At 40.1% G+C, this 21,507-nt stretch overlaps 2 protein-coding genes across 4 annotated transcripts in view; both read right to left on the reverse strand.

Moving 5' to 3' along the window:
• itga9 (integrin, alpha 9) overlaps window positions 1–10,319 on the reverse strand; it is an 86,862-nt gene extending 76,543 nt beyond the window's left edge. Inside the window, exons 1-2 of the mRNA XM_053620637.1 lie at window positions 9,790–10,319; window positions 7,686–7,813 (exon numbers count right to left, since the gene is read on the reverse strand). Coding sequence (XP_053476612.1) covers window positions 7,686–7,813; window positions 9,790–9,977 — 316 coding nt within the window. The 5' untranslated portion in view covers window positions 9,978–10,319. The remainder of the gene's footprint in view (window positions 1–7,685; window positions 7,814–9,789) is intronic.
• A 3,247-nt stretch (window positions 10,320–13,566) lies between these two features.
• golga4 (golgin A4) overlaps window positions 13,567–21,507 on the reverse strand; it is a 34,345-nt gene continuing 26,404 nt past the window's right edge. For all 3 annotated transcript variants that reach the window (XM_053620632.1, XM_053620631.1, XM_053620630.1), the window contains 7 exons: window positions 20,447–20,533; window positions 19,655–19,672; window positions 19,392–19,460; window positions 18,403–18,469; window positions 16,218–16,315; window positions 14,779–14,865; window positions 13,567–14,247 (listed from right to left, as the gene is read on the reverse strand). In XM_053620632.1, the coding sequence (XP_053476607.1) occupies window positions 14,233–14,247; window positions 14,779–14,865; window positions 16,218–16,315; window positions 18,403–18,469; window positions 19,392–19,460; window positions 19,655–19,672; window positions 20,447–20,533 (441 nt within the window). In that variant the 3' untranslated portion in view covers window positions 13,567–14,232. The remainder of the gene's footprint in view (window positions 14,248–14,778; window positions 14,866–16,217; window positions 16,316–18,402; window positions 18,470–19,391; window positions 19,461–19,654; window positions 19,673–20,446; window positions 20,534–21,507) is intronic.

The following is a 21,507-nucleotide window of genomic DNA, read 5'->3' on the forward strand; positions in this document are numbered from 1 at the left end:
AACACTAAGACCGATGCCCTCTCCTGCCAGTTTGCCCACGAATGGCCTACGATGGATGCTGACACCCAAGCCTTTGTCGCTGCCTGCACCGTATGCACCCATAATAAGCCCTCACACCGCCCGTCTGCTGGCCTACAACAACCCCTGCCTGTTCTGTCGCCCCTGATCACACATCACCTTGGACTTTGTCACCTCCAACACTGTCATCCTCACCATAGTAGACCGGTGCCCTAAAACAATACATTTTTTGGACCTTCCCAAGCTCCCTACCACCTGAGAAACCACAGACCTCCTCATAAACCATGTCTTCCAGCTGCACAGCATCCCCCAGGACCTTGTCTCTGACAGTTGGCCTCAGTTCATGTTGATAAACGGTCAGCTTGTCTTCCAGATTTCACCCCCAGACTAACGGCTTGGCAGAAAGATCAACCAAGAACTGGAAGCAGCACTGCGGTGCATCACTACCAACAACCCCATCACCCCATCACCAGCTGGAGCTCCCAGCTACCCTGGATTGAGTATGCACACTCCCTAACTAGCATCGCCACCAGCATGTCCCCCTTCGAGTGCTCCCTGGGCTATCAGCCTCCCTTGTTCCTGGTCATTGAAGATGACATCTCCGTCCCCTCCGTGCAGGCCCACCTCCGTTGTTGCCGCATGGTATGGAGGGAGGCCTGTTCCTCTCTGCTCCATGCTCCCAAGCATAACTGTCACCTGGCTGACCGTCGTCGAGTTCCAGCTCCCAACTACCAGCCGGGCCAAAAGGTGTGGCTTCCAACCACTATTCACTATTGAGAGCATTATCAATCCCACTGCCGTCAAACTCAAACTCTCCAGGTCCCTGCACATCCATCCCACCTTTCACGTCTCCCAGCTCAAACCAGTTCATGACAGCCTTTTGAGCCCTTCCTTCCAACCTGATATGTGCCATAGAGGATAGGGCCTGCAATATCTGGTGGACTGGGAAGGATACTGTCTGGAGGAGCAGACCTGGATACCCGGATCCTTCATCTTGGACACTTCTCTCATCCGCGAATTTCATTGGACTCATCCAGACAAACCTGGCAGGTCGCCTGGAGGCTCCCACTGAGAGGTGGTACTGTCATGATCCATCCAGGACCCTGTGTATTTCCCCATGTTTCCAGTGTTTCCTCTCCCTCATGTTCCTGTTAGTATGTGTGTGTGCGTGTGTGTCTCTGGCGTTTTGGAAACTTTTGTAGATCTGGTGGATCTTATTTTGTTTGGTTTTGGCTTACGAACAACTTTATTAAAAGATTGACAAATGAGGCTCAGTTTCCCTTAAATTAACGTATATTTGAGTGAATGGAATGATGTACAAACAATGCCTCAATCACGAAAGTGTTGTATGGTATCCAAAAGAGCAGTGATTGGGGCGCATCGTTGGTAACAATAGAGACAGAAGGCAACTGAGCATATACTTCGCAAAGAGTGAGTGCATAGAAAGTCCTTTTAATCTGTGGTTGTGATTGTGCTGTGAATTGGATACAGGTGTGTGTGATTAGAATGAAGGCGAGTGTGCTGGGAATTGCGGCCCATGGCGGCCATGTTTGTAGGCTGCAGTGCAGGATGGGAAATGTAGTCATTGGTTTGCTGTGATATGACAAAAACACTGAAGGAAATTAAACACTGAATTAGACCAGATGAATTAAAATCAAGCCTGGAATGTATTAGTGTTGATGTAAAATTCTATAACTTCAAAATCTATAATTGAGTACGAGGTCTCTCTGTGCACAAACTTGATTAACATTCTTGCTATTTTTTATTGTTATTACCTATACAACTCTTCTATATTTATTTCATGGTAGCACCAAATATGGTGCAGAACTATGAATCCCATCAACCCCTGCACATCACCTGATCACAACACTCACCATGTCACATGAGTGTTTGCACCTGTTTCACATTTATATTTACTGAGTACTAGAATGTAAGTCCTGTCCGGTTTAGCACCCATCGTCTAGCTTTTGTCGTTGTAGAATGTCGCTTAGTGTACACCGTGTTCATGTTATTACCATGTGTGTCTAGTTCTTGTTTGTTTTGTTGTTTCATGATCATAGTTTCACTGTAATAAATAGAAATCTCTACAGTAGCCCTAAGCGGCCATGTATTATTAATTTTTTCTTTCTTATTTTCTCATGATTTCGACTCAATTTTCTCGTGATCTCAACATAACAAAAGTTGTTTTCTGGTGATCTCGACTTTCTTTGTACTCGACATCCATCGTCCCGAAGTCAGTGGGTTTTTTAAATGGGTTTTTGGTTAAATGAGTGAAATAAGGTCTGTGGTTAACACAAGCTCAAGATATGTTCAAGTTTTATACTGTGACATAAAATACATCAGTAATACCCCACTCAGGACTTTTTTAAAAGCTTTTATGTGTCTTGAACAAAACAGTTGTTAACAAGTGGCTAAATGGAACTACAGAGGTTGTTGGGGACATTAAATGTCATCACGCCAAACAGGAAAACTCATCTACTACAGCCTTGTTGTGTTTATACTCGCGCTCTTGCAAACTATTCCAACTTGTAAATTTATCAATTTATAGTATTTTCCAATTGAACTGTTTTTAAATAAAGATGGGAAGAGTTGTCGGAAGCTTAGTGGTGGTAACATGCAAAAGTCATGCAACCGTGGTGTAGTTCGTTTATAGTCTCAAATTAGCTTTTTACTTCTGCTGATTGTATTTAGGCTTCAAAATTCATAAACGTTGTGTTAATTTGTGAAGATTATCTTAGTGAATGAAACATGTAAGAATCATAAACTTTTGTTGGTCACGGAGCTGATTTTCTGCAATAATCCAAAAGCCAATGGAAAAATCCTATTGGCTTTTTGTCACGGGAACCAGGGTGATGCTAACTTCTGGGGTGGCCTACAAAAATACGTCATCCCTGCAAGATTGATGACTGCCACATTAGTGTCTGACACTTGAGAAGGGGACTCCCCTCTGTCTTAATGCAGAGATATAGTCCATCTCTACAGCAATTATTACATTTATGACAGTGAAGATACCAACATGCATGTAACACTAGACCCATTCACAAAGTGTGAGATTTTCTCCAAATAAAATTAAGTCGTGAGAAATAAAAGCAAGTTGATATCACGAGAAAACAACTTTCTGTTATGTCAAGATCGAGAGAATTACGTTGTGATAATGAGAAAACAACAAAGAAAAAAAAATCATAAGGCATGGCCAATTAGGTCTTCCGTAAATCTGCACTTCCTCCTCTGCTACTGATTTCTGTCCATTTGCTATACCTATTGATGAAACTGATATTAATTTTGATTATTAAACTACAAATTATGCCCTTTTCACGTTGTTAAAAATGTACACACAATCCTACCAGACTTATTGAAATCAATAACTAACAACTATCTGTGTTTTCTGTTTTTTTTTCTTTTCTCTTTTTCACACTGTTCCATTATAAACTCCAGAGTAAACCCCAGTCCTGGCTTTACAGTTTTACTTATAATAATAGACACACAGCAGTAAGTGTAATAGTGAGATTAAGAGTCACACTAGGGCGCCATCTGAACTGTGTCTGTATTTGAAGAAGTCAGAGGACCAGAGATGCCAAAAGAAACAGAGATGTCAAAAGAAACTTCCGTTTCTTCACTACCAGTTTGCAAGATCATGTGCAAAAGATGGCAGCTTTCCTTTCTTTCCAACTCAAGTAATGTAGCACCTTCAGTTTACACAGCATCAAGTGCAGTGTTATTTATGGAAGAAGGCAACATTTATGCAGAAATCAAAACAGCACGAACAAGATTGTGCACACTGTAGTGGATTGGTTACATATTAATCTAGCACAACCCTAATTCCGAAAAAGTTGGGACAGTATGGAAAATGCGAAAAAACAAACAAAAAGAGTCATTTGAAAATTCAGTTCACCCTGTACTATATTGAAAACACATTATTAACACATTATTGGATGTTTTACTTTGTGAATTTAATTTATTTTTGAAAATATACACTCATTTCAAATCTGATGACTGCAACACACTCCAAAAAAGTTGGGACAGTCGACTGTTTACCACTGTGTAACATCACTTTTTCTTTTAATAACACTTATTGAGCATTTGGGCGTGGAATTTTCCCCCATTCTTCCATTATACATTTCTTCAGCTCCGTAACTGTACAGGGCCATTTGAATGTTTTTGCGCTTCATAATGCACCACACATTCTCAATCGGAGACAGGTCAGGACTGCAGGCAGGCCATGCTAGCACCCGACTCTCTGCTTATGCAACCATGAGCTTGTAATCCAGGCAGAATTTGGTTTGGTGTTGTCCTGCTCTGGATGGCAGCATATGTTGCTCCAAAATGTGTACATATCTTTCTGTATTAATGTTGCCCTCACAGATGTGCAAGTTACCCATGCAATGGGCACTGATGCTGGCTTTTGGACCTGATGCTGATAACAGCTTGGATGGTACTTTTCCTCTTTGGCCCAGAGAACACAATGGCTGTTCAAAAACTATTTGAAATGTTAACTTGTTGGACCACAAAACACGATTCCACTGTGCTACTGTCTATCTCAGATGAGACTAAGCCCAAAGAAGTCCCAGAGAAGAAAAAAAAAACGGGTAGTGACAAATCTAGCAGCTTTTTGGACAAACCTTAGTAACTTTCCAAATATTGCCAGTACTGTCCTGCAAGCCTGAGGTCTTGCTTTCTGCTGCACTCTCACCTCTCTCTGCGTCTGCCCTGTATGGCTGAGATTTAACAACGTCATGGCTAACGAGATGCGCCCTTCTTCCCAATTTACATAATTCTTATGCGAATGTTTGTAGAATGTCAGATGAATGGAATGCAAGGTTTTACATGTCAAATAGCCCACTTTATTACAACCTAGTTCTCTTTTCAAAATAGTTATAGTGTTCAAAAACATTTTTGATCATTCATGTTCCATACCTGTCCGTTATATAGTTTTATAAAAGTTATTTAAAAATCATAAAAGTTATGAAAAGTAATTTTAAAAAAGTACAAAAACACAAAAGCAAAATCTATCTATCTATCTATCTATCTATCTATCAAAACATATTATAGACTACGTTATATATAGATAGATTTTATATAGAATAACTAATGATTATACCTGGTCTCCTCCAATATGGGGGGGACGTGCCACATGATAGGGGAAGCTTGGGTGTTAGCAGATTGGAGAGCCTTGACCCATCCTTGCTCTTGAAGGACTAGACCTTTTTTGGAGGCTCTTTATATAGTATGATTAGACCATTGCCTCACCTGTTTCACATCACCTTCTTATTTCAACTTGTCACATTGCTACAAGTCCTAAATTGCCCCGTCACAACTTCTTTGGAACATGTTGCATGCATCAATTTCAAAATAAACGTTTATCTTCAAAAAACTATGCAATTGATTAGGTAAAACATCAAATACCTTGTCTTTATACATTTTTTGTTGAAATACAAGTCAAAGTACACTTAAAATTCACTCCTCTTTGTTTTTATTAGCATTTTCCATACTGTCCCAACTTTTTTCAGAATTGGGGTTGTAGAAATAAATGAATGAATCTAGTTTAATAAATTGACCACAACATTAGCTCTTACTAGCTTACTGCTTATCATCCCAGTCTTTATTTATCCCAGTCTTTATATATTTTAGCATACTGTCCACACATGGAAACCCAAATAACTATTCAGTTGTGCTGATATCACAAAACGTCAGCTGAGCATGACTGTTTCAGAACGTTACCATCTCTCTTCGGGCACTTTCACACATGAAGTTTTATAGTTGTTTGAACGTGGTAACCTCTGCAGGTTCATCCGAGTAGGTGTGAAAACAGTGATCACATTCTGAGCTGACCAAAACAATTGGTTTTGGTTAAGTAAACCCTATTAAAATTTGAATGCAGTAAGAACCTGATCTAACCCAATTCTAAGAACTGAAAAATGAATGAAGAACTTCTGTGAGTATGTCTTCAAGCCTCTTCCTTCCTGCACAATTCGCAGCAAATGTTTTACTTCTCTAAATGAGTGACGTGAAATTTAACTGACCAAATAAAAAAACAAGGTACATAAGTAACAACATTACATACAGATTCAGACTACACAAGAAGTCTAAATATGTCACAAAATCCCTGATGATGATTCTGTGTTTGCTAATCCAGTACTTCAAGTTGTTTTGGTTCAAGTGCAGGCATAACAGTGTCTCATGTCCCGAACCACATTGTAGCATCTAGAATAAAACTGCTTAGTATCTCTAAAACTAAACATGTTAATTTTCCTAGAACTATCATGTAAGCGGAACTGGATTGTCAGGGGAAAAATAACTGCGGGGAGAAACTGTGCTAAGAGCATTCTATGTTTACAGCTACTTTGTTTAAGTAATTTCAAATACTGTACGTAGGATACAAAACACCATCATGTTCTATGCTATGTCGAACACAGGGTCCATAGCTCCAGGGTCCCAAGTTTGATTCTGAGCTCGGGTTACTGTCTGCGTCCTTGTGTTTCCTCTCACCTACCAAAAACTTGCCGGTTTGGGGACTGGTAAGATAAAATGCCCCAGGTGTGAATGAGTGTGTGAGTGTGTGTGCATGGTGCCCTGCAATGGACTGGAGTCCCATCTAGGGTGTATTCCTGTCTCATGGCCGGGATAGGCTCCGGATTCACCACGACCCTGACCATGATCAATTGTTTACAGAAAGTCAGTGATTGAGCATGGGTAATATTTAAATACGTTCCAAAAACTTTTCGAATTTTTACATCTTTCGAATTTACAACTTCCAGTAAAACTTCACGGTAATTGATACTACTTCCCCATATTATTGGTGCTGTTTCTCAGAGGCACCCCATGACCTGCAGGGTCTGAACCAACATGATTCATGTGTGTTCAGGGCTGAAGGGAAAGCTTAGGCCCCAGGCCTGCTGGCAGGCACCATTTATTCCTGTGTGTTCCAGTGGTGACACACAGAGTAAGCAGGAGAGCGTACATTAAAACCACAGAAACCACTCAGTCCCTTCAACCACAAGAAAGGAGCTCGAAGTGCTCCAAGAGATGTCTACAACTGAAAGAGTTGGCTCAATGTCTTGGAAAATATTAGCAAAACGTTCATCATTTCTATGAAAATATTCCAGGACTGCAGCTTGATATAGTTCTTCTATGTCTCCATCCATATCTGTTTAAACAGCAATTTAACTGATAATACAATATTAGAGTACAGCACGTTATGTAACTGAACACACACCATTAGTCATCAAAATGTAATGATTAGAATAAAAAGGTCAGTAGAAAGATTATCCTACTCTTTATAGGAAACGCAGGAATAGCAAAACACCGGCAGTACTATAAACAGGTCCCTTCAATAAATATTTGCACCAGGAAAAGAATAACAGCATCTTATCTGTGCCAGAAATGAGCTCTGCCATAACAAGATGGCAGTGAAAGAGCAGAATGAGTAATGATTACACTGAACAACACCAAGCAAATCTGTTCCCAAAGCCATAATAATTACACTGTTACTGTTTTAGTTCTATAATATGGAAAGTTACGTGATTCAACGTGATTCGTTGTTCAACATAAACCAGATAAAAAAAGAATCAAGCAGGCATGTACATTTGTGATGAACAGTAATTCCTGATCTACTTTTCATTTTTTAAATATGTTGGCGCTGAGAGCACCTTCTGAACATTCACACTCACCTCTGCCCAAGTCGATCTCTGTACAGCGATGCTCTGGGTTGCTGTGTATACGGCACTTAAACACAGCTCCAGGAGAGGAAACAGAGTTACTGAAGGATGAATTTGCTCGAGGAGCCCCAACCAGAATCCTGTACACAGGAACATGAGCTATGACTTCTTACAGTCCACTGACCACACGTGTGCAGTTAAACAGTATGTGTACAAACATATACAGCAAGGCTAATTCACATGGAGCGTTAAGGCCAATTAATTGTTTATGGTATACACTGAAGACATTTGGGTTTGAGATCAACAGATGAATATGAGATCAGAATTTCAGCTTTCATTTCCTGGTATTTACATATAGATGTGTTAAACAGCTTAGAACATTCCACCTTTTGTTTGAACCCACCCGTTTATCAAGTGATCAAAAATACTGGCCTGACAGGTGTCACATTTGGCAAACCCAAAAGCACACTGTGTGCCATATAAGTCCACCACAGTAACACCAGTGATCAAAAATTACTTGCGTGATTGACCATTCTCAGCACAGCAATGACACTGCCATGGTACTGACTAGGACTGTAAACCTCAGGCTTCCACACATTACAATACAATTTCAAGATAGCAAGTTAGCGCCTTGCATGGCAGCTCAGCTACCATTGGTGTCTGAGTGTGTGTGGAATACGTGAATGAGAACCAGTGTAATGCGCTTTGTAAAATCCACTAAGTTTTACCATTTAGTATCCTCCACCCGATATGTGACCAACTTTCTTCAGAATCTGGGGTAGTAGATTTTTCAGTAGTTTATATGTCGAGAACAACCTTTTCGTTTGTCTTATATGACACATTTATGTTTATTGATTTATCGCTGTCTTTTAAACTGTCAGATCGTTGCAGTACTAGAACTGTAACAGAATTCTGTGTTGTACTGCATTGCAATTCCACTTTTTAAACACTGTGCACTCTTAACAGTCTCTTTATGAGACACACCCACCCAACTCGTTGATCCACACTGTTGGTGAACAGACGAATCATCTAGCTCATCTTTTTCCATTGTTCTGTATAGTGTGTGGTAATTATTGTAAAGTCTCAACTCAGAGGTGGTTAAAACCGGTGATGCAGTGTATGTGATACACTCAAACCAGCACCACACTCTAGAATGCCACTACCATGTCAGTAATAGCTAGGCTGAGAATAGTGGTCCTCCTGTGGTGATTTTCCACTGAAGATTGGGGTAGATAGGATCAACTGATATAATGGCCTAGAAATGCACCTAATCAAAATGTACCTAATAAAGTGGTCAGTGAGTGTATGTGTATACAGTACATAGTTCAGTATTTATGCATTCACAATAGGCTACTACATTACATTGTACAATGTACTACTACATTCAGCTTCTCAATAAGCACTGAAAAAATACATTACTCATTCAGGTAAAAATGATTATTATTTATATTATACTATAGTCTAATTCACGTGCATTACATTCACGCGCGCGTCCTTTTGACAGGAAAAGAACTATATAGTTCACACATGGTGTTTCATCACTGTTTGCAGGATCTCCGCCTATTAGAGGTGCACACTAACTTGTGTTTAAATGCATGCATTTTATTTTATTTATTTATTTATTTATTTAAATCCCTGCAATTCATGCATTCATGGTGTGTTCTGCAGTGAGCTCGTGCTGCCCTTCTGGTCTGCATTTAAACTCTTTCTGTGATTTCTAATACATAGCACCTTCATCTTCAGTGCTGTAAATAAGTACTACGTGCCAAGATGTAACCATTTCTTGTGCGATGTGTTACAGCTGTACCAGAACATATTATTCACACTTTTATGATTCACTTCATGGGTTTATAAACGACACCGTTATGGTGTGATCTGCCTCTACAGATTGCTTAAACAGAACGCAAATCGTAGGCTGTAAAACATTGTTGGAAACATCTAGCTCCAGCATCCTTAGAGGTCCAAATCGATAGTCCTGAGCAAACCCGTTCCAGTCTATATGTGCAAGTATAAATTTGTTATAAAGTATACACAACAGCTTATCGTTGCAACTTCACGGCTTTGACTCGAGACCGAGTTCTGCATGAGGTGCACCGTTAGATCCAGATCCACTCACCATCGTGTGTTATTGTGGAAGTGCTCCAGAACCGAGTAGCCAAAAAACGTCGCGTTCTGCCCACGGAAAACCAGGGGGTGATCCAGGTCAATGTTGTAAGCACAAACCAAAGACAAGGACAAACACACGCACAAAACATCCAACATTCTGCTCTTCCACGTTAACAGTCCGGTCCTCGTGCAGTACATCCTCCACGCAGTGAAGTGAAGTGAAGGAGACGCGAGAAGAACCGAAAAGGAACGGAGAAATCTCGAAGGTCTCAGTGGTGGACTTTAGAAGCTACATGTAAACTTAAGTTACTCTCAAAAGTTTGTTATAGCGATCGCAAAACGCATTGAAATAAAAGGTAAGTCTATGAGGAAGAGAAGTCAGCGTTAACAGATAGCGGTGGCGGGGCATTAGCCTGATCATCTGCCTGGGAGCGTGTTCAAGTCAACTGCTTGCTACTGCGTTCTTCCGTTGTTCAAGTGAGCTCGCGCCAAGACGCACGGTATTGCGCACGAGCATCACATTTCATACACCGCTCCTGTGAGGCTTCAGCGTTAATCTCCCTCAGTGCTGCCATCTGGCGGAAGTACACACACACACACACACACACACACACACACACACACACACACAAGCGCGCGCGCGCGCACACAGGTCTGCGAGTGCCTTACTCTAGTTCACACTTGCACGTGACTTATTTCAGAAACCAAGCACAGGGGTGCACACTCTCAAAGGAAACTGTACTAAACTGTACCGATCCTTCTTTCCGAGGCGTTTGTTTTGTACACTTAAGCCCATAAATATTTGCACATCGCCAAAATTATTGTTCTTTCAAGTGTCTCGTAGTAGAGCTCAAGGTGCAGACTTTCAGCCTGAGTTTAAGGGTGTTTACATCTAAAATGGGCCAACGGTACAGTACTTTTATCCATTCATCCATCCATCAATACATTCATCTACCCATCAATTCATTTCTGTACCGCTTATCCTACATAAGGTTTTGGGGAGCCTGGAATCCCAGGGGAACTCAAGGCACAAGGCAGGGGACACCCTGGATGGGGTGCCAACCCATCACAGGGCACAATCGTGCACGCGCACACACACTCACACCCATTCACGCACCACAGACAATTTGGAAATGCCAATCAGGCTACAACACGCGTGTTTGGATTGGGGAAGGAGACCAGAGTACCTGGAGAAAGCACGGGGAGAACATGCAAGCTCAGAACACACAGGCAAAGGTTGGTTAAGAGGTTAATAACTAAAATTCAATAATAAATACGATAACTTTTGAGAAGGGTGGGTTAAAGTCACTGACCCCTGGCTTCACAGGACCCCACTTTGGATACGAGTTACATAAATGGACCATGATTAGTTTATAAATATATATGCACCTTTCTAGGTCAAAGATACATACAAAGGTTATAAAAGGTGTACCCTTGAGAATACCACACTAGTGCCAAGGATAGGTGTAAGTCTAGTACACCTTTCCTGAGAGTGCAGTAAAGGAGGTAAGTTGAAAATGGTCAGGAAAACAAAAGTTGTCCAGGACATGAGGCAAAGTTTATTAGCCTGTTAGGGTCTATAATTGCTACTAGCACCCCTAACCAGAAGAACAAACTGAGCACATTTAACCACATATTACCAGGACCAGTCAGCAGGTTCTCATAACTTTTCCTGTTAGGTTTATTTTATGCACTGAATAATTAATAATAGTGCCTGAATAATGGGCTTAAATACAAATAGCTGAACAATAATGGGATTTAATGGATTAAATAAGCTAATTAAATAATATTCAACAAATGCATCTGAAAGAAATCGCAATACTGTACAAGCATACTGTAAAGAAATTTTATTATCCATTTTAAAAGGTAGCTAATAATACAACAGTCACAATGTGCCCTTTAGTATAGCTATATAGATTCTTCTTCCAGTGATTTACAATTTACAATATGTATTTTACTTCAGTTCCACAAAAATACAGTAGAAGTTTAAAAAGCGGTAGTAAACAAAGTCCTATGGGGCTTTGAGTTTAAGTGATATGCATATTTACATGTGCACAGGAGACATGGCCATTCCAGCTTACCATAAAAAGAGGGAAAAAAGAAAAAAGGACAAAGAACACAAACTTCAGAGGGGAAAAAAAGAACAAAAATCAAAAATATTGCACAAAATTCATATAAAATCTAGATTTTTTTTTTTTAAACAAGAAGAAAAATCTCGAAGGTCTCAGTGGTGGACTTTAGAAGCTACATGTAAACTTAAGTTACTCTCAAAAGTTTGTTATAGCGATCGCAAAACGCATTGAAATAAAAGGTAAGTCTATGAGGAAGAGAAGTCAGCGTTAACAGATAGCGGTGGCGGGGCATTAGCCTGATCATCTGCCTGGGAGCGTGTTCAAGTCAACTGCTTGCTACTGCGTTCTTCCGTTGTTCAAGTGAGCTCGCGCCAAGACGCACGGTATTGCGCACGAGCATCACATTTCATACACCGCTCCTGTGAGGCTTCAGCGTTAATCTCCCTCAGTGCTGCCATCTGGCGGAAGTACACACACACACACACACACACACACACACACACACACACACACAAGCGCGCGCGCGCGCACACAGGTCTGCGAGTGCCTTACTCTAGTTCACACTTGCACGTGACTTATTTCAGAAACCAAGCACAGGGGTGCACACTCTCAAAGGAAACTGTACTAAACTGTACCGATCCTTCTTTCCGAGGCGTTTGTTTTGTACACTTAAGCCCATAAATATTTGCACATCGCCAAAATTATTGTTCTTTCAAGTGTCTCGTAGTAGAGCTCAAGGTGCAGACTTTCAGCCTGAGTTTAAGGGTGTTTACATCTAAAATGGGCCAACGGTACAGTACTTTTATCCATTCATCCATCCATCAATACATTCATCTACCCATCAATTCATTTCTGTACCGCTTATCCTACATAAGGTTTTGGGGAGCCTGGAATCCCAGGGGAACTCAAGGCACAAGGCAGGGGACACCCTGGATGGGGTGCCAACCCATCACAGGGCACAATCGTGCACGCGCACACACACTCACACCCATTCACGCACCACAGACAATTTGGAAATGCCAATCAGGCTACAACACGCGTGTTTGGATTGGGGAAGGAGACCAGAGTACCTGGAGAAAGCACGGGGAGAACATGCAAGCTCAGAACACACAGGCAAAGGTTGGTTAAGAGGTTAATAACTAAAATTCAATAATAAATACGATAACTTTTGAGAAGGGTGGGTTAAAGTCACTGACCCCTGGCTTCACAGGACCCCACTTTGGATACGAGTTACATAAATGGACCATGATTAGTTTATAAATATATATGCACCTTTCTAGGTCAAAGATACATACAAAGGTTATAAAAGGTGTACCCTTGAGAATACCACACTAGTGCCAAGGATAGGTGTAAGTCTAGTACACCTTTCCTGAGAGTGCAGTAAAGGAGGTAAGTTGAAAATGGTCAGGAAAACAAAAGTTGTCCAGGACATGAGGCAAAGTTTATTAGCCTGTTAGGGTCTATAATTGCTACTAGCACCCCTAACCAGAAGAACAAACTGAGCACATTTAACCACATATTACCAGGACCAGTCAGCAGGTTCTCATAACTTTTCCTGTTAGGTTTATTTTATGCACTGAATAATTAATAATAGTGCCTGAATAATGGGCTTAAATACAAATAGCTGAACAATAATGGGATTTAATGGATTAAATAAGCTAATTAAATAATATTCAACAAATGCATCTGAAAGAAATCGCAATACTGTACAAGCATACTGTAAAGAAATTTTATTATCCATTTTAAAAGGTAGCTAATAATACAACAGTCACAATGTGCCCTTTAGTATAGCTATATAGATTCTTCTTCCAGTGATTTACAATTTACAATATGTATTTTACTTCAGTTCCACAAAAATACAGTAGAAGTTTAAAAAGCGGTAGTAAACAAAGTCCTATGGGGCTTTGAGTTTAAGTGATATGCATATTTACATGTGCACAGGAGACATGGCCATTCCAGCTTACCATAAAAAGAGGGAAAAAAGAAAAAAGGACAAAGAACACAAACTTCAGAGGGGAAAAAAAGAACAAAAATCAAAAATATTGCACAAAATTCATATAAAATCTAGATTTTTTTTTTTTAAACAAGAAGAAAAAAAAAAATCTTACCACTGCTCTAAAAAGGATCAGAAAAATAAAAATCAAAATTCTAATTTTGCTGTAAAAACAAAACTAATAACAGTTCTCTGAATCTGGTACATATCAGTCTAATTCTTCACACCACAAGCATACATACTGGTATACATTTCTTCTCTTACACAGAAATATAAAGATAAGCGGTCATTAGGTAAGTTAATTGCAGCACTCTAGCCCCTCTGATCCGTGGTCAATAGCAGCAGCACAATTGCTCTGTACCTCAGAAGGGCCTCTTAGAATTCAACCTTACCGGAGCCAAGGCTGAAAAAGAAAAACAAATAAACAAAAACACACATGAAAAAACCCACAGCAGTTATACAAACTGTAGACATGCACATATAAAGTATACAAAACAAAAAAAACTACATGTCTAAATTCCCTTACTTGTATCCAAATTCAATAAACAAACAAAAATAGCTGTTTTGCACTAATTTATGTGAAAAATATAACCTGCTATAGGAAGGAAAAGGTTTCAAATGCTGTGATCACAGCATATACTGAGACTGTTTAATAGCTGCAACATTTCAGCCTCTACTATAGTCCCACTGGCTCTGTGTGTATCCTTTACTCCGAATTCATGACGAAATCATTAACAAACATAAAAAAAATGCCTGAGACACAAAGAGAAGGACGTCAGGGAATTCTACTACCACACGGATGCAGTGAAATCTGAGCTGTTTAGATTATATGTAAAGTAACTTAATAAAGACAGAATGCAGAGTGGTGAAAAGAAACGTGAAAGAACCAATAGTCTCTGTCTGAGAGAACATTTGATCTGAAAATGGAGCTCACCATCACTCGGGTATCCTCCCGCTCTAGTACTTTCTGTGCCTGGTCTGCTGGAAACTTCAGCATGGAAGTGATGACTTTGGCCATAGTCTGTAAACAAACAACCAGTGGAACGCAGCAGCTTTAACTCATCATCTTATCGGTGAAGTTATAAAGCACAAGTCCTAGAATAAATCTTAAAGGGATACTCTGGTTAAAAATGGAAAATCAAAACTTTCACTCTAAACATGTCCATTTGTCTCCTACAGAGGTAACACAGTGATCACTAAAACAATTTCCAGGTTTGAATACTGGAAGAAACCCTTCAGAAAACACACACTGCAGGTGGAAGTAAATTTCAAAAGACTAAAACTACAACTGGGCTGATTCGTTTCTTTGCAGAAGATTCCCCAATAACTGTACAAGACACTATGCATGATGCATGCTGGGTATAACAGTGACGGAACAATAGTGGATGTAAACACCAATTCTAAGTACTAAAATCACTTTGGTACAGAATACTACATTTAAAAAGGCATACGGGTAAACACTGTGACCTTAGCTGAGAGGATCCAAGCACTGGCACTGCACTCCAGAAAACTAGTAGGTATTAAGTGACGGAAGGAATCGCTTTCGTTTTTAGCACTGGAAAAACGTTATGCAACTTTTCCACTAATTTCCTTTAATTGAAGGAAAGGATTAGTGTGGGAAGATGAGTGAATGAGCACAGAATACACTCTTTAGACCAGACTGAAGGATTAACACTTGAACTTCGCCACAGTCACATTTCTAACTAGTTATTAAAGTAAAAGCTCATGAGAAACTGTAAGGTTTAACAAACCCTTCCACTTTCCCTCCTGTTACTTCCCATCACTTGTCTGTGAACAATTAAACACATGCACAGGCAAAAATGCTAATTATCTGTCACATGCTGTGCAATCAGCTCCAGACACATCTGCCAGAGTGTGTGTGTGTGTGTGTATTTGAGCTTATACATATGACAATAATTGGAACCAGGACTGCTGTAAGCTTTGGCTATTCTTTTAAAATGGTATGTTGTTCTCATCATATGACGTGGCCTCGCCTGCCGTGTCGCCCTCCGGACATCCGTCCTCACAGGGAGGGCTGCTGTGCTGTCATAAGGCTGCTGGTTATTATTAACCCAGGAGATCCCCGCTGGGGTTAGGGCCCTGTCAACTAGCCATCAATTAGCTCAGACTAAACGGACAAAAGATGTCAATTAAGGCCATGCTACGAGCACATACAATGGCTTTTGTGTGGAGTTCTGCCTTGTATTTATTGCATGGAAGAATAAACATTTTGTAGTTTTCAAAAATGTGTGAAGTGGCTGTTATGACTAAAGTGGACATGGTAAATAAAACGCATATTCAGAATTTCACAGGAGCATTCCATCAACACCAAGCGGTCATGATTATTCTGCCTTTCTGTCAGGAAAAATGTACCTTAGTTTCTCGTCCCATCATGTACTCAAAGATGACCTTCCGCAGGTACTCAAACTCAGTGGGCTCAGTGAAAGGATCAGCGTTGTAGTCTGAGGGTTCTGGGAGATAAAATCATTTAATCATTAGTTCAGATTATCTACTATTACTCAGCACAGTTTTATCTGAAAACAGATCCTGATGGTCAACACAACTTGTGTATTCATACAACTCTCTCCTGCCCTCCAGCTTCTTTCTCTGCCATAATTAGAACTGGAGCAGGCAGATGACAGGCTTCTGGACTCTGCAAACCTGATTCTGCTTGGCCTATATTAACGTAACACCAGCATATTAGTGCAAGTTGATGGCAAGAGGATACTGGTCATCATAGGAACAGATGGAAAATGGGATCAATGCACGGCTTTGTTCGGACGTCTCATTTACTTCTTATTATCTGCAGTGGTGCCTTAGCATTTAGCTCATGCACTGACATTTATAGACAGGATATACATAAATGCTTTAGTGTTACTCAGATGGCACTCAAACACACACCCCTTAGCATACTAATAATCAGTCAGTAAATCAGCAGGACTGGGTGTTCCGCCGCCTGCCAGGCTTATTAGGCACACAGTTTACGGTAACATTTTAAAATGTACAAAAGTGACATTGTGACTAAAATACAAAATGGTTTCTATTCATTTCGGTGGTGACGGTACAAGTTTTGGAAAGTGAGAGACAAACAGCTAGAGAGACATTCTGGGCAAGAATAACTTTTTAAATAAATTCTGGGCATACTTTTTTTAAAATGACAAACTATAGTCAGACAGATTAAAGGTATTATCCTGGTTTTGGGTATTCTTGATATTTTTCTATATGAGAAAACCTAAAAAACGCAGAAAATTCTGCCCAATGTCTCACACAAACATACTGGCTACTTCCTGACTTTCCATTCCACAGTAACTATTGTTTACAAGCAAACAACCGTTGAGAATATTGTAAATATTGGAAACATTCAGCAACCTTTAACAAGGTACTGAGCAGGAAAAGGCCTCAAGTCATTATACTCCACACAGTGCTCAACTGTGTGAATTAGTCTCATGACAATCCAAAAGCAATTTATAGTAGGCAGATGAAGCCACTAGCCCTCTGGAATATCCATTAAACGGTGCCTGATGACACTCAGGCTCCTGGATGTGCCAAAAGGGACAAACTGATGAGGAACAGAGGTGCCAAGCCAACCAAAATAAGTCTTTGATCACAGAGCGTAGATAAAGGAGAGAGCCATAAATAAGCTGATCTGCCAAAGTGACCCCAACCAAAGCCACGCTACAGCCACAGCGGGGCCTGAAGGGAGGAAACCTGAGGCACTGAACTCTCTTACTTAACCTGCCAAACAACACAGTTCATTCCAAACCCATGGCCTGGTGTACTGCTGCCATCATCATGCGCTTAAATCTGTGTGTGAACGTTATCAACTATTTCAAAGAACACAACAAAGAAATTGCCTACAAACAACAGGGTTTAATGTCTTAAGGACAATTTTAAACAGCAACATATTTTTAATGTAATTATAATGTTTAATATTTCTAAATGCTGAATTTACTTAAGATTTGGGTTGTAAGTAACAACCTGCTTTACTCATCAGTTTATTCATCAACCAGTGCCTTTTTTTTGATTAATGAACTAAACCAGCAACTATTTACCTACTATTTCTTCTCCCACCCCCCCCCCCCCAATTAAAATTGTGGGAGGGAAAATATTATTCCCACTTTAATGACCCCCCCCCCCCCCAATTTTACAAACCCATTACATTATTTATGGCAATGCTCTGCAATAACTGGCATAACTAAAAAGATTAATTTATTCTAAATCAAATAATAAAAATATCAGGAATATTCTGAGCATATATAATACTCTTTATATCACCGTCAACTAAAGTCATGACGTGGTTAGTGTTCAGGTTAAAGGACTGGCTGATTGAAAACAAAATATTAAACAGTGTAATCCAGCTGCTTTGCCTGAAAGGAGATCACTCAGTATTTGTAATCCTGGCTTCACAAAGCAGCCCTCAGTCATGGATAGCAAACATTGGAGCTGGAAACTGAACCCCAGTCCTAAACTACTTGTTTCAGGCATTTCAGGCAGTATTTCCACATATACACTACATGAAAGATCATTTAATTGATAGAGGTATTGCAAGATTATTCACCTTTTCCCAGGTGAGTCACCACTGAGTTTTTATAAGCTTTCCGTACCATGTCCTCCAGAGTATGGATCTAAAAATTAAATAAAAAGTCACAAATGCCTGTTAAACTGAGCATCAAAGCACAGAGAAGCAATGCAAGTAAAGGCCTAAAAAAGTTATCTGAAGAGTTTAATTTCTGTAGGCATTATACTTTGAACACTGAGCAATGGTAGCATCCAAATACAAATGACTGGCACATGAGGTTTGAGTATTTTCCAAATGACAAGTGAAACAGTAATGACAGAAACAGAAATGACAGTGAAACATCATGATATTTAACATGAATAAGCAGTGTTGCTTTGACTGATTGCTTATTTGGTAAAAACAAACAAAAAATAAAAATCAGTCAATATGGGCTCCAACCAAATTACTGACAAAAATGTACTTAGGGTGTTTCTGCAAATTCACTCAATGTTTTTTTTTTCCCGCACAACCTGAAACTTGAAACTGTTGTGTGAAAATCCCAGGAGACCAGCAGTTTCTGAAATAGTCAACCCAGGCCTTCTGGTACCAACATCCAAGTCACAGATCACATGTTTCCTTCATTCTGATGTGTGATGTGAACATTAACTGAAGCTCTTGACCTGTATCTGCATGAGTTTTTGCATTGTGCTGCTGCATGAATGTGGTGGTGTTCCTAATAAAGAGGACAGCGTGTGTGTGATATATATATTATCCCCCCCCCAAAGAGTAAAACAGAAGTGCAAGTACAGCCAACAAGGCCCAGTTCAAGCACTTCCTGTGTGGTGAGAGTAGCAGTGTGAGGGGTATCATAGCTTAATTATGGACATTTAAAGTAAAAGTAAACAGATGTGCTGAGTAACGAACTTGAGTTCATGGGGACTTCCAGTTTTGTTTAGCCAAAGGGGAGATGGAGCCTGAGAACATGAGGTGGAAAATATGCTCTGAACATTACAATTCTGGCTCTGTTCTCATTCTTGGTGCAGACTTACCCTATCTTGGTATTCCTGCTCTTTTAGCCTGGCCTCACTCAGCAGGGTGGTCTTCTGAGCAAGCTGAACCTAAGCAGGGTGAGAGTGTTGAGAGTGAAAGGTGGAAATGATGAATCTGTCTTTACGAGTCTCCAAGGTACATTTCTGGTAAGTTGACTAGTAACTGCTATCCCCTGAGTGCTGTATTTAAGAGCGAATGCACATTTTATATGATTCAACATTTAAAGTGTGTGTGTTTGGGGGGGGGGGGGGAGGGAACTAACCTGAAGTTCCTCAACACCCTAAAAGACAAGAGGGAAGCAGAGGTGAGATCCAATACACAAAAATATAACAAGAGCACTAACAAACCTGTCATGGAAACATGTAAACTATTATCATCATAGCCATGTAGCAAAGTAAATCTATTTATAAATAGCGCTATAGTGCTAAACATGTCAAATGTGAGATATGGTTCTGCTAAAATTTTATTAATAACCATTAAAAACAATAACCGAATGATGAAAATAAGATGATGAAGGCAAACAGTCCGTCTATGAAATACGATGGATACAAATGGAAAAGATTAGAACTGGCTACAGTCAGGCCTGCTAAAATACAAATCTTATACAAAAATACATAGAAGGCATGACATCAGCCTATTCATTTTGGGAACTACAGGGTCGATTGATTCTCGTCTTTGCGAGGTCGAAAAACTTTCAAACCATCAAAAACACACGCATGTATGATTTCCATCCTGCCTGATGCTGGACTCTGCCTCCAAATGTGCTCACATGAGAATGAGACTCGAGATAAATCTACCTCCAAGCCACTCTCTGAGGGGTTCATTGAGAACAGATATTTAGGGCCTCATCATCCCTGGATACCCCAAGCTGTTGGAGAAACTCTATACAAAAAAGGTTTTTTGGCAAGCAGCCATTTTGCCTTAGTAAGAATTCTGCCATAACAACAATTCTTAGTGAGCTGTCCAAAGACAAGGGAACCAAATTGTATGTTTTATGAGGAGGTAAACAGCACCATCTGGTAGTGTTCGTGGAAATCTCTTACACATACTGTACCTGAGGACCACTGAGACTCCTTTGCTGCAGCTCTTCCAGCTCCTTCTGCACCTCCCACACTCGAGTGCCCATTTCTTCTTCACGACTCTGCAAAGAAAATGTACAACTCTACATATATATCCTCACAGTTTTCACTCATTAAATATGAAATATGTCTACATGCTACATTTGAAGAAAAAAAAAAACCCTGAAATTACTTATACAGCAAACTATTCTGGTCACAAATCCAAATAGTCAGCATAGTTGCCTGTCAGAATGTTAAAAGTGGATATAAAACTCTTTAGGTATAAATCATATAAACCACTCTGTGGGGAGTAAATGGAGGTGCTTGTATGGGGTAATTGTTTCCTGATGATTCTGTTGACTTGCTGAAGAACAAAGTTTGTGCATGCAGAGAGTCTAAAGTATTGACCACCCCTCATATTACTGATGCAACAACATCTCTATGACTACGTTTACATGGACTGCAATAATCTAATTATTGACCATATTCTGAATAAGACAATATTGTGATTAAGGTGTTTACATGAGTCGCTTTCAGAATATTCCTTTCATGTTCCCGTTTTACACGTTAAAGAACATTAACAGCACACGTCATTACGTCCCCACGCCACGCCGTCCGACATTCCCTTCAGAACTTCACGTATCAACACACAGTTCGTCTTCGTTATGGTACCGTATACAGTTTTGGGTGTTTCATTTTACGAAAGCTTCAAGTGCAGGTAATTATTTGTCATGCTGTACATGCAAATAGACGACTGCTTGAAGCCGTGGGCTGCGTCCGAACAGTGTACTTACATGTATTTCACCTACTATATAGTAGGTAAGTACGCGGTTTCCGACGCAGTCATGCTCTCTCGTTTGCAGTCAAACGGTTGAGCACTGCCGTGTGTGTACGTGTCGTGTTGCAGAATGCGGTGAAAACTCCTACACGACGTTAATAATGTGATTAAGGTGTTTACATTTCTGTAATGCACATCAGTAATATGACTAAAACAGGAATACTCCACACGTCATAATTCGATTTGTGTTTACTTCGAGTATGACTTTAGCTGGATTAA

The sequence above is a fragment of the Ictalurus furcatus genome, chromosome 3, assembly GCF_023375685.1.
Source record: "Ictalurus furcatus strain D&B chromosome 3, Billie_1.0, whole genome shotgun sequence".
In the NCBI taxonomy this organism is placed as follows: domain Eukaryota; kingdom Metazoa; phylum Chordata; class Actinopteri; order Siluriformes; family Ictaluridae; genus Ictalurus; species Ictalurus furcatus.